At 44.4% G+C, this 13,185-nt stretch overlaps 1 protein-coding gene across 2 annotated transcripts; it reads left to right on the forward strand.

Annotated features, from left to right (window-relative positions):
* The first annotated feature begins 6,492 nt into the window (after nt 1–6,492).
* On the forward strand, nt 6,493–13,185 carry LOC139163278 (phospholipase A2 inhibitor beta-like). Of its 2 annotated transcripts, XM_070744224.1 has the most exons (3): nt 6,518–6,567; nt 10,873–10,977; nt 11,557–13,185. In XM_070744224.1, exon 3 carries the CDS (start codon nt 11,558–11,560, stop codon nt 12,557–12,559), a length of 1,002 nt encoding a protein of 333 aa, XP_070600325.1. In that variant the 5' UTR covers nt 6,518–6,567; nt 10,873–10,977; nt 11,557; the 3' UTR covers nt 12,560–13,185. The 2 variants fall into 2 exon arrangements, with proteins under 2 accessions (XP_070600324.1, XP_070600325.1); XM_070744223.1 differs by lacking the exon at nt 10,873–10,977 and having other exon boundaries at nt 6,493–6,567.

The raw sequence follows: 13,185 nt of genomic DNA on the forward strand, positions 1-13,185 counted from the left end.
TTTCAGAATCAGGAACACTGTGTATACTGAGCACGAATTGCTCCCAGCTTGTTTTTTATCAAATGATGACAATAAAATGTAAGCTTTGTGTTCTTCCGGGAAAGTCAGTCCTCGAACCTCCAATTCAACAAATAAAGTCTTTATTTTGTTCTTATGAACATGAACACATTCACACAGCTGCAGCTTTAAATTAAACCTCGGCACCAGCTGTCTCCCTTTGGAATAATGCTTTAAATCTTTCCCAAACCTGATTTGCATTATCTTCAGGCCTTATGTTTGCCAACTGGGAATCCTCCACACATAAAGTGATAGTAGCTTTTGCTTTACTGTCCAGCCTCCGCTGAGCTAAATCATCATCATTTGGCGGTGTAACTATAATGGCCCAGAGGCCTTCCATTACTAACAGGCTCTGCATCTTCACACTCCAAGAATGGTAATTACCTTCATTTAGTTTTGCAAACAGCATACTGATTGTTGAGAAAGCCATGCTTACCAACTCAAACAGCCCCTTACTACAAATAAACAGTTCACTTTAAAGTATGTCTTTGTAGTGCACCCAGTTCCGACTTGCTTCAAACACTGGACTTCTTGCCAAATCGTTTGCCTTCTGCCTTCACTCCTACCAGCTCTGGCCACCAATCCTGGTTTCTGCCAATCTGGCTTTCTTCTCAGTCCTTCTCCAGCTCAGGAACACAGGAACAATCGAACACTCGAACACAGGACCTTCAGACCGGGCTATCACTGGTCTAGTCTGAGCTTAATCTGAGCTTAATCTGGCCTTAATCTTGGCTAGTCTGGGCCCATAACCTGTTGGAGTAACGTTTTGCTAGCCCACCCAGAAAGCCAAAGCAGATAACCAACGTGCCTCAGACCAGGATATCAGGAACCTTTATCTTGAAGATAATTGAAGATACTTACTGCAGAGTTTCTTAGGAAAATCTTTACATATTTTGTAGCAAACCTGCACTAACTATTTACACTGTAGCCCTCTAGTAGTTAATATACAAAGTACAGTGATCCCTCGATTAGCACGGTCTCGATTAGCGCGAAACGCTGCAACGCGGTTTTTCAAAAAATATTAATTAAAAAAATAAAATATTAAAAAATAAAAAATAAGTCCACGCTAGTTCTCTCTCTCTTTCTCTCCCTGTTGCCGGCGTGGTATATGAGAGAGAAAGAGGGAGGCAGAGGTCGGGCGCATTACCGGGAGGTGGAGGCGGCGTGGGGACGCTGAGTGCCGGGGACACCGAGGAGGGGGTGGACGTCTGTTCCCTGAATGGAGACCGCCGGCTGCTCAATCGGGCCGGCAGGGAACAGAATGGAGCCTTCCGCGGCGGGGCTGGTAAGGGGGGGAGCCGAGGGGGGAGCCGAGCCCAGCCCCGTGGCATTCGCTTTCCTCCCGCCCGCAGCCGACTGATCATGGGCTCCTTCGCAACCTCGGAGAGCTTCCTGGTTTTCGTGAGCTTTCATGCCCTGGAAGCTCTCTGAGGTTGCGAAGGAGCCCACGATCAGTCTCGGCTGCGGGTGGGAGGAAGGCGAATCCCCCGTGGGCTCCGTTACATCTTCCGCTGCCAGCCAGGCCATGCTGGCGGCAGCGGAACAATCGCTGGCTGTCAACTTTTCTTTTTAAAACTGGGCAGGAGCTGACTTGCCTCCCCAGTGCTAAAAAGAAAAGTTGACAGCCAGCGCTGCGACTGACGGAATGCTGAGCCTCCCGTTTTCTCTCTCCCCCCCCTCGCCCCTTCGCCTCCCTGTGTTCCTAGGAGAAGTGCTGGGGATTGAGGCAAGACAGACCTTCTGCTCCTCACCAGCACTTCTCCTAGGAACAAAGGGGGGCGAAGGGGCGAGGGGGCGGAGAGAGAACGGGAAGCTCAGCATTCCGTCAGCCGCAGCGCTGGCTGTCAACTTTTCTTTTTAAAACTGGGCAGGAGCTGACTTGCCTCCCCAGTGCTAAAAAGAAAAGTTGACAGCCAGCGCTGCGACTGACGGAATGCTGAGCCTCCCGTTCTCCCCCCCCCCACCTCGCCCCTTCCGGTTTCGGCGTTCGGCAACGGAGTCCGGCGCTGGGGCCATGCGGAGCCGCTCATCCAGGGGGGCGTGGACTGGCAAGCGGCAAGCGGCAAGTGATCTTGGGGTTTCCCCTTTGCCTGGGTGACGGGAAGACCAAGGGAAGGTTCCTTCAGCCGCCCAACACCTGATCCGCTCCGCAGCGAGGCAACGGGGAAACCCCATCTTCGGCTCCTCGCTGCTTCCGCGCTGCGGAGCAGATCAGCTGTTGGGCGGCTGAAGGAACCTTCCCTTGGTCTTCCCCGCCGCCCACACGCAAACTCCACCATCTGCGCATGTGCGGCCATGAAAAAAATGGTGCACATGCGCAGATGGTGTTTTTACTTCCGCATCCAGTATAACGCGGAAATCGGTTAGCGCGGGAGGTCTTGGAACGTAACCCCCGCGCTAACCGAGGGATCACTGTACTCACAATTCTCTACCTACCATTCTCAGTTACAATATCTAGCTACAATTCTTCAGCCACCACAAGCCACTTAATTTACAAGCCACTCTAAACCATACTTAGCCACAATACCTTCAAGCCAAGCCACACACCACACCTATGCAAAAATGCATCATCAGCAGTGGGCTACTAGCTGGAACGCTAAATTGTGCTCACCATTGCGGCTCATAAATTATTGTGGGGCCAGCGCAATTTTGCTGCTGGACCTGTGGAGGTAGCAAAATTGTGCATGGAGCCGCAGGGGCATCTGTGTTTTGGCAAGGTTTTTTGCTTCCGCGCATGCCAAAACATTGGTGCACCTGCAGCTCCATGCATGATTTTGCTACCTCCACAGGTGCAGCATCAAAATCGTGCTGGCCCTACAACAACTTGCGAGCCTTGCAGCGAGCACAATTTAGCATTCCAGCTCATAGCACACCGCTGTGCATTATATACTTTTATCAGCCAATCAGGTTACATTACAATTTGCATATTCATCATGACTAGGCAGTTTCACATTGTTAAAGTTATACTGTACAATTATTCTCTCTGCAATTTTTATTCATTACTTTTTATTTATTCATTTGTCCAATACACAATACATATGGAAGAGAATAGACATGAAGTAATATATATAAAGATAATATGTAAAAATAGAGGAGAAGATATACGAAAGGAAGAAAATATATATGATATATGAGATAAAGGAAAGACAATTGGACAGGGGACGGAAGGCACACTAGTGCACTTATGTACGCCCCTTACTGGCCTCTTAGGAACCTGGAGAGGTCAATCGTGGATAGTCTAAGGGAGAAATGTTGGGGGTTAGGGGTTGACACTATTGAGTCCAGTAATGAGTCCCACGCTTCGACAACTCAATTGTTAAAGTCATATTTTTTACAGTCAAGTTTGGAATATTCTCTCAGATAGGCCTGATCTTGACAATCTCTTCATTAAATTCCCCTGCCTAAGCAGGGGGTTGGACTAGAACAGTGTTTTTCAACCAGTGTGCCGCGGCACACCAGTGTGCCGTGAGACATGGTCAGGTGTGCCGCGAAGCTCAGAGAGAGAAAGAAAGCAAGAGAGAGAGAGAGAAAGAGAAAGAAAGCAAGAGAGAGAAAGAAAGAGAAAGAAAGCAAGAGAGAGAGAAAGAAAGCAAGAGAGAGAAAGAATGAGCGAGAAAGAGAACAAGAGAGAGAGAGAGAAAGCAAGAGAGAGAGAAAGAGAACAAGAGAAAGAAAGCAATAGAGAAAGAGAGAAAGAGAGAGAAAGAAAGCAAGAGGGAGAGAGAAAGAGAGGGAGGGAAGGAGAGAGAGAGAAAGACATAGAGGGAGGGAGGGAGGGAGAAAGAGAGCAAAAAAGAGGGGAAGGAAGGAAGAGAAAGAAAGAGGGATGGAGAGAGAGAAAGAAAGAGAAGGAAGGGAGAGAAAAAGGGAGAGAGAAATAGAGCGAAAGGGAGGAAGAGAGAGAATTTTTTTGTCCAAACTTTTTTTAGCCCCCCGGGGTTTTGTCAATGTGCCCCGGGGTTTTGTAAATGTAAAAAATGGGCCGCGGCTCAAAAAAGGTTGAAAATCACTGGACTAGAAGACCTCTAAGTTCCCTTCTAACTCTGTCCTTCTATTCTATTCTAAAATGTGGTTTTGTTTCGGGGTGAAGTGGAAAGCTGGATAAAGCTCCATCCTTGGTTCAGTTTGGGATTTTTTCTCCTTGTTCCAGGCCACATTTTCAAAAGATAAATAGAAGAAAAAAGAAAAAATAGAAATATTTCTCCACTCAAAGTTCAGGTAAACATGAGAACACCAAATACAAGCTGAATAAACAAGATCTTACAGGCAATCCTCACTCTGTAAAAGACCTTGAAATACTCCTATCCAATAATCTAAGTGCCAAAGCCCACTGCAACAACATTGCCAAAAAGGCTTCAAGAGTTGTACACCTAATCCTACGTACCTTCTGCTCCGGTAATCTAACACTACTAACCAGAGCATACAAAACTTTCACCAGACCAATCCTCGAATACAGCTCATCTGTCTGGAACCCACACCGCATTTCAGACATAAACACTCTAGAAAACGTCCAGAGATACTTTACTGGAAGGGCCCTTCACTCCTCCACTCACAACAGAATGCCATACGCAACCAGATTTACAATCCTAGGATTAGAAAGTTTAAACACAACCTAAGCATAACCCATAAAATCATCTGCTACAATGTCCTTCCTGTCAATAACTACTTCAGCTTCAACCATGGACAATGCAAAATTGGTACCGGTACATGGTGGACCACATTCAATTTGAGATTGTGGATAAAAGGATGATTTTGGTTAATGAAACTGACTTGCGACAACTGATGGGACGATGGGACAAGACAAGACGATATATGATGAGTAGAATCCGAGACCAAGCTACAAGAAACAAATTGGAATCACTTTATAATATGTAAATAGATACTTTGCTCTTGGGTTCAAATGGTATATACAAGGAACACCCCCGATTTGGTGGTGGGCTATAAATGTTTGTCTGGTGGTGGGCACAATTCACCAAACACTTGTTTTATGTTGTGTGAGTCTTATATTATAAAAAAAAATCAATAAAAATATTAAATAAAAAAAATACTTCAGCTTCAACCACAACAACACACGAGCACACAACAGATACAAACTCAAAGTGAACCGCTGCAAACACGACTGCAGGAAATACGACTTTAGAAACCGAGTAGTTGATGCATGGAACTCACTACCTGACTCTGTAGTATCCTCACCTAATCCCCAAAACTTTATCCTTAGACTATCCACCGTTGACCTCTCCTGATTCCTAAGTGGTCAGCGAGGGGCGTGGCATAAGTGCACCAGCATGCCTTCCGTCCCCTGTCCTAATGTTTCTCTCTTACTAGCATCATGTATATAAATATTATTTATTTATTTATTTATTTATTTATTTATTTATTTATTTATTTATTTATTCTTTGTCCAATATACAATACATATGGAAGAGAATAGACATTAAGTAATATATATAAAGATAGAAAGTAAAAAAGAGGAGAAGTAGATGGGAGGGAGAGAATATATATGATATAAGAGATAAGGAGAGAATATATATGATATATAGATAGATGGATGGATGGATGGATGGATGGATGGATGGATGGATGGATGGATGGATGGATGGATGGATGGATGGATAGATAGATAGATAGATAGATAGATAGATAGATAGATAGATAGATAGATAGATAGATAGATAGATAGATAGATAGATAGATAAGGAGAGAATATATATGATATATAAAATAAGGGAAAACAATTGGACAGGGGACGATAGGCACATCAGTGCACTTATATACGCCCCTTACTGGCCTCTTAGGAACCTGGAGAGGTCAATCGTGGAGAGTCTAAGGGAGAAATGTTGGGGGTTGGGAGTTGACACTATTGAGTCCGGTAATGAGTTCCACGCTTCGACAACTCGATTGTTAAAGTCATATTTTTTACAGTCAAGTTTGGAGCGGTTAATGTTAAGTTTGAATCTGTTGCGTGCTCTTGTGTTGTTGCGGTTGAAGCTGAAGTAGTCGTTGACCGGAAGGACGTTGCAGCATATGATCTTGTGGGCAATACTTAAATCGTGTTTTAGGTGCCGTAGTTCTAAGCTATCTAGACCCAGGATTGATAGTCTGCTTTCGTAGGGTATTCTGTTTCGAGTGGAGGAGTGAAGGGCTCTTCTGGTGAAATATCTTTGGACGTTATTATATCCTCGTATACCACCAATACGTGCTTGACAAAAAAACAAACAAACAAACAAATAAATAAATAAATGTTCTTTTTCCTTTCAGGAAGCCTTGGAAGGAAACAGATTTTCAACATTTGGGCAGTCTTTGAACTGAAACTGAGCTCCACACACAAAAGTTGAGCCAAGTTGGTTTCTCAATGTGATGCAATCAAGGCAGGGGACTTTTTTAGTGATCGTTTCCGGGAAGGTTTTTAAGGACAGGACTTTCCTCCTTTGGGTACATATTGCACGAGGCTTCCTGGCTGGAGGCAGTGTCCAAGAACCTGGCAGAGGGGAGGTTTGGAGAGAGCTCCAGGTGAGTGTAGAGGCTGCGGGGCATGGAGGGTTTTTTAAAATAATAATAATAATAATTTGCACAACCTGAGTGTCAGTGAATTTGGAAAGAAAGGGGAAGTTGGCGAAGGGAAGGGTGGGGATCCTGTCTACGAAAGGCAGCTTTGATTTTGCACCTGCAAAATATCTAGTTGTTAAGATTCCCTAATGAAGAAAGCTAGAAAAGAATGGAAGGAGGGAGGGAGGGGATCACAGGGAGAGAGAGAGTGCAGAACTGCAGAAAAAACCATTGCTACCAACCTGCCCTCCATTGAGGACGTGTATACTGCACGAGTCAAAAAGAGGGTGGTGAAAATATTTACTGATCCCTCACATCCTGGGCACAAATTGTTTCAACTCCTACCCTCAAAACATCGCTACAGAGCACTGCACACGAAGACAACTAGACACGAGAACAGGTTTTTTTCCCCGAATGCCATCACTCTGCTAAACAAATAATTCCCTCAACACTGTCAAACTTTTTACTAAGTCTGCACTACTATTTTTACTAGTTTTTTCTCATCATTCCTATCATCCTTTTCCTCCCACTTAGGACTTTATGACTGTAACTTATTGCTTGTATCCTAAGATTTTTTATTATTATTGATTGTTTCTTCATTGCTTATTTGACACACACACCCCATGACAATCGTGTTGTATCTCATGATTCTTGACAAATGTATCTTTTTCTTTTATGTACACTGAGAGCATATGCACCAAGACAAATTCCTTGTGTGTCCAATCACACTTGGCCAATAAAGGATTCTATTCTATTATATTCTATGATTGCCCCAAATCTCTTTTTCAAGAGGCAGTAGGACTTTATTGTATGATTTGTTTGTTTGTTTGTTTAATTAATTTATTTATTTATTTAAAAACATTTCGCTGCTTTTTCAAGAATTTTCTTCAATTCAGTTCTGAAGAAACCTCTTGGATGAGGAGTGAAATGTTTTCCAAGATAATAAAAAAATATTTCAGAGAGAGAGAGAAAGAAAAGGAGAAAGAGAGAGAAAAAAGAAAAGAAAGAAAGAGAAGGGAAAGGGGGAAGGGTTTGGGAGAGTTTGGGAAGAAGGAAGGAAGGAAAAAGGAAGGAAGGAATGAAGAAGGGAGGGAAGAAGGGAGGGAGGGAGGTAGAGAGGAAGGAAGGAAGGAAAGAATGAGTGAGTTTGGGAAGAAGTGAGGGAGGAAGGAGGGAGGGAAGGAAGGAAGGAAGAAGTGAAGGAAGGAAGAAGTTTGGGAAGAAGGAAGGCAGGGAGGGAAGTAGAGAGGAAGGAAGGAAGGAGTGAGTTTGGGAAGAAGGGAGGGAGGGAGGAGGGAGGGAAGGAAAGAAGGAAAAAGTGAAGGAAGGAAGAAGTTTGGGAAGAAGGAAGGCAGGAAGGGAAGTAGAGAGGAAGGAAGGAAGGAGTTTGGGAATAAGGGAGAAAGGAAGGAAGAAATTTGGGAAGAAGGAAAGAAGAAGGGAGGGAGGAAGGAAGGAAGGAAGGGAGAAAAGGAGAAATGGAAGGGAAGAAGTTAATGAATCCTTCCCCAGCCACAACCTTGTCTGACCTCCTTCCATCATGTCCCCCTTATCAGGTTTGCAGATAACTTGAAGGTCAGGAAGGGAAGCAGCTATTTCAGGGGAGCTTTCCACTGGATTGAGCAATCCTTTGACCATGTGCGAAATGCAAATAGAAGGATCGGTCAGTTCTGCAGCTGAAACAGAAAGGCAGAAAGCGAGGAGGGGGCAACGTGGTTGGGCAGGGGCAGGTCAGAAAGTCCTTTGTGGCAGTCCAGCATCCATCCTTCCCTCTCTCCCTCCCTCCCTTTCTTTACTGCCTCTCCCTTCTGGAGATTTGTTTTCCAGCCCAGTCCTGCTTTCCACTCCAAGTTCTCCAGTTACCAAACTGATGGGTGGGGTGTGAGGCACTTCCTGCTATCTCTCTGTCAAAGCTTATTTATTTTATTTATTTATTTATTTATTTATTCATTCATTCATTCATTTATTTAGTCCAATACACAATGAGGGTTTTAGTGGGTATATATCTATATACACATAGTAAAATACATGATGAAGGTTATAGAGGAGATACTCCTAGTAAAATATATCTAAGAAATAATAGAAAAGAAGATATAGGAATAGAACATATCAGTGAAAGAACAATAGAAGAAAGGAATAGGAGATATAGGAGAGCAATAGGACAGGGGACCGAAGGCACTCTAGTCCACTTGTACTTGCCCCTTACTGACCTCTTAGGAATCTAGATAATCTAGGGGTAAAGTGTTAGGGGTTTGGGGATGACACTATGGAGTCCAGTAATGAGTTCCGCGCTTCAATAACTCGGTTACTGAAGCCATATTTTTTACAGTCAAGTTTGGAGCGGTTAATATTAAGTTTAAATCTGTTGTGTGCTCTTCTGTTGTTGTGCTTGAAGCTGAAGTAGTCGCCGACAGGCAGGACGTTGCAGCATATGATCTTGTAGGCAATACTTAGATCTTGTTTAAGGCGTCTTAGTTCTAAACTTTCTAGGCCCAGGATTGAAAGTCTAGTCTCGTAGGGTATTCTATTTCGAGTGGAGGAGTGAAGGGCTCTTCTGGTGAAGTATCTTTGGACATTTTCAAGGGTGTTAATGTCTGAGATGCGATATGGGTTCCAAACAGATGAGCTATATTCGAGGATGGGTCTGGCAAAAGTTTTGTAAGCTGCATTTACACAGCCCACGAGAGGGGGAAACTGTCCCTTTTCGCTCACAAGATGAACCCCAAGCCCGTAAGGTCGTTCAGCTGCTAAAAAGAGGCCAATGCAATCTTGGGGAGCAAGAGCAGAGTCCAGAAGAATCTTGAGACTTGGGGGGGGAGTGTGGAGAAGAGCAATGAAGGGGATTAGGGGACTGGAGGCTAAAACATCTGAACAACAGTTGCAGGAACTGGGTTTGGCCTGTCACTGGATTGAGAAATCAATAGATGCAATTTACACTGACTTCCGTAAAGCCTTCGACTCAGTGGTTCATGATAAACTACTTCTAAAACTCAAATCCTACAGCATCTCAGGATCCAGTGAAGGGCTACCAAAAATTTTACTCCCACACTGTGGGCGTGACTTATGCAGGACGCCCTGCATTTTCTTTCAACATCTTTCAATGCAAATTGGGTGCTCTGGGGTGGAGCTCCATTTTTACTACCCCACTGCATCCCCCCCCGTCCAGGTAGTAACCCACCCCTGTCAGGATCCCTCCATTATTCCAGTAAAAATTACTGGGATTTTTGCTTCTGAGCATGCGCAGAAGCAAAGACATTGGTAATTTTTGCCCAAATCTCACTGCTGGATATTTTGGCTACTGCACATGAGCAGGAGAGCACAGAACAGGCTGCTCAGCCAGAGCCCGGGGCCACCTGGCCTTCTCTCCACGCCATGGCCCATCTTCTCGGTGTCCCTGGTCTGCAAGCATGCTCCACACAAGGTAAGGGCCGGGCAGGCCGCTCATAGTGGGCAGTGGTGTGGTGCAGCGGGCGAGTAGATGGGCCGCTCGCGATGGCTGTCACCTTATTTTGGTCAGTTTCAGGGCCTTTTTCTGCAGGCGCAGAAGCAAAAAATACCCAGAGAAATCTCGCATATGTGCATCCTCGTGCAAGATTCAGCTTCTGCACATGAGCAGAAGCTGGATCCTGCACCAAGCGAATGCGCACCAGACACGTGCACACTCCCGTGTTTCCGGCCCATTCTAGTAGCACCAGGAATAGAAACATAGAAGTCTGACGGCAGAAAAAGACCTCATGATCCATTTAGTCTGCCCTTATACTGCTTTCCCTACCGCCTGACTGCACTGTTCACCCATTTTGAGACTGTCAGAAATCACTACCCCTAAATCCTTTTCTTCTGAAGTTTTTGCTACCACAGAACTGCCAATACAATACTCAGATTGAGGATTCCTTTTCCCCAAGTGCATTATTTTACATTTGGAAACATTAAACTGCAGTTTCCATTGCTTTGACCATTTATCGAGTAAAGCTAAATCATTTATATGCCGCCCCGAGTTTGCGGAGAGGGGCGGCATATAAATCCAATAAATCTAATCTAATCTAATCTATTTACCATATTACAGACCCCTCCAGGAATATCAACCCTATTGCACACTTTAGAGTCATCGGCAAATAGGCAAACCTTCCCTACCAAACCTTCCCCTATGTCACTCACAAATATATTAAAAAGAATAGGACCCAGAACAGACCCTTGTGGCACACTGCTTGTAACCTGTCTCTGCTCGGAATACTCGCCATTAACAATAACTCTCTGATGTCTATTCTTCAGCCAGCTTGAGATCCACTGAACTATCCAGGGATTAAGTCCAATCTTCACTAATTTATCTATCAGCTCTTTATGTGGAACCGTATCAAAGGCTTTGCTAAAGTCCAGGTAGGCAATATCCACGGCACCACCTTCATCCAACACCTTTGTGACATAGTCAAAGAAATCAATGAGATTAGTCTGACATGATTTGCCTTCAGTAAAGCCATGCTGGTTTGGGTCCAATAAGTTATTGTTTTTTAGTTGCTGATTTATCCTCTTTTCGAGTTGAGTGTCGCACCGCTGTTTTCCTAGTTCCCTCCTCTCCAAACCCCTGACTTCCTTGAAACATTGGTCCTATTCTTACACTTACAGCTCCCCTTTATCCGGTTTTAAATATATGAGTATATGAACATATAATATATTCTTCTAGATATATTTACTATTTTTTAATGCTGCCTCCTTGCCTCCTATTTTTGGCCCCTGTGTCTGCCACCTTTAATTCCAGTATTTGAGGGGCTTGATTTATTTTTCCAAAGCACCAGAAGGCAAGACAAGAATGGATGGAAGCTAAACCAAGTAGAGAAGCAACTTAGAACTAAGGAGAAATTTCCTGACAGTGAGGACAATGAATCAGTGCAACTACCAGGTAGATAAAATCAATAGGTCTGTCTACTTATCTTTTTCTCTCCCGCCGTCTCTCCGCAGGATGAAGTCTTCGGTTCCCACTCTTCTGATCGTCTCTCTGGTGATGTCCTTCAACAGTTACACCCAGCAGGTTCCTTATTGCCCACCCCACCCTGCTCCGGAAAATATTACGGAGTTTGTCTGCAACTCCCCATCTCTTCATGAATTTCCCACCGGCTTCCCCGTACGAACCAAAATGATCTCCGTTGAGTTCACCCAGCTCTCCAGCCTTGGCGCGGAAGCCCTTCAAGGTCTTCCAAACCTCTGGGAACTTCATCTATCCAACAACAAGCTGAAGACCCTTCCGAGCGGGCTTTTCCGTAACGTCCCAGAACTACACACTTTGGATCTGTCCATCAATCTCCTGGAAGATCTCCCTCCGGAGATCTTCAGCAATGCAACGATGAACCTGACGCAGTTATCCCTCAGCGAAAACTGGCTGGCTGAACTGCGGCCGTTTTGGTTCGAATCCCTGGAGGAGTTGAAGCTTCTGAGCCTTGACCACAATCGGCTGAAGGAGTTCCCGAGTTTTTCTTTCAATAAGCAGAAAAATTTGATTTCCCTAGATATCTCCTCCAACTTCATCTCTCACCTCACTCCGGAGATGTTCAGTGGCCTAATCAAGTTGGAGAGGTTGAACGTAGATAACAACCCAATCCGATGCATTGCCCCGAGAACCTTCCATTGGAAGCCCAATCTGCGCGTGCTCTCCCTGCAGAATTGCACACTGACCAGTATCACAATTGGGGTCTTTCAGCAATTGGATCGTCTGGAGCTGCTGGACCTCTCCAGCAATGAGCTCACCACGTTGGACCCTCCGGTCGCCAACCCATCTGCCAACCTTAGCCTGGATCTTTCAGGCAACCCTTGGGCGTGTGACTGCCGCATGGACAATCTTCTAACTTGGGTCCAGGAGCACAAGATCCATTTATATTCCAAGCAGGAAACCATCTGTACTTTCCCCAAGGGTTTCAAGGGAAAAGAGGCAACCTCACTTCACAGATCCCTAATTTGTCCCTGCTAAATTTTCAAATTACCGTATTTTTCGGAAAATAAGACGCACCTTTTTCCTCTCTAAAAGAGGCTGAAAATTCAGGTGCGTCTTATAATCTGAATGTAGCTCTTTTTTTCCCCTCCAAGTTTTATTTTCCCCAGCCCTAACTAGGTTGCTAATGATCTTCCCAGCTCTTACCTTGCAGGCTCTTCCATTGTTACTCTTTGTGAAAAATGTTTTCCAAGCCCTAAGTCTTACCCTCAAAACGTCACTACAGAGCACCGCACACCAAGACAACTAGACACAAGAACAATTTTTTCCCAAACGCCATCACTCTGCTAAAGAAATAATTCCCTCAACACTGTCAAACTATTTACTAAGTCTGCACTACTATTCCTACTAGGCTTTTCTCATCATTCCTATCACCCATCTCCTCCCACTTATGACTGTATGACTGTAACTTGTTGCTTGTATCCTTAAGATGTTTAATATTGATTGTTTCTTCATTGCTTATTTGCCCCCTATGATAATCGTGTTGTACTTCGTGATTCTTGACAAATATTTTCTCTTATGTACACTGAGAGCATCTGCACCAAAGACAAATTCCTTGTGGGTCCAATCACACTTGGTCAATAAAATAAAATAATTATATTCTA

Source organism: Erythrolamprus reginae, chromosome 1, assembly GCF_031021105.1.
Source record: "Erythrolamprus reginae isolate rEryReg1 chromosome 1, rEryReg1.hap1, whole genome shotgun sequence".
Taxonomy (NCBI): domain Eukaryota; kingdom Metazoa; phylum Chordata; class Lepidosauria; order Squamata; family Dipsadidae; genus Erythrolamprus; species Erythrolamprus reginae.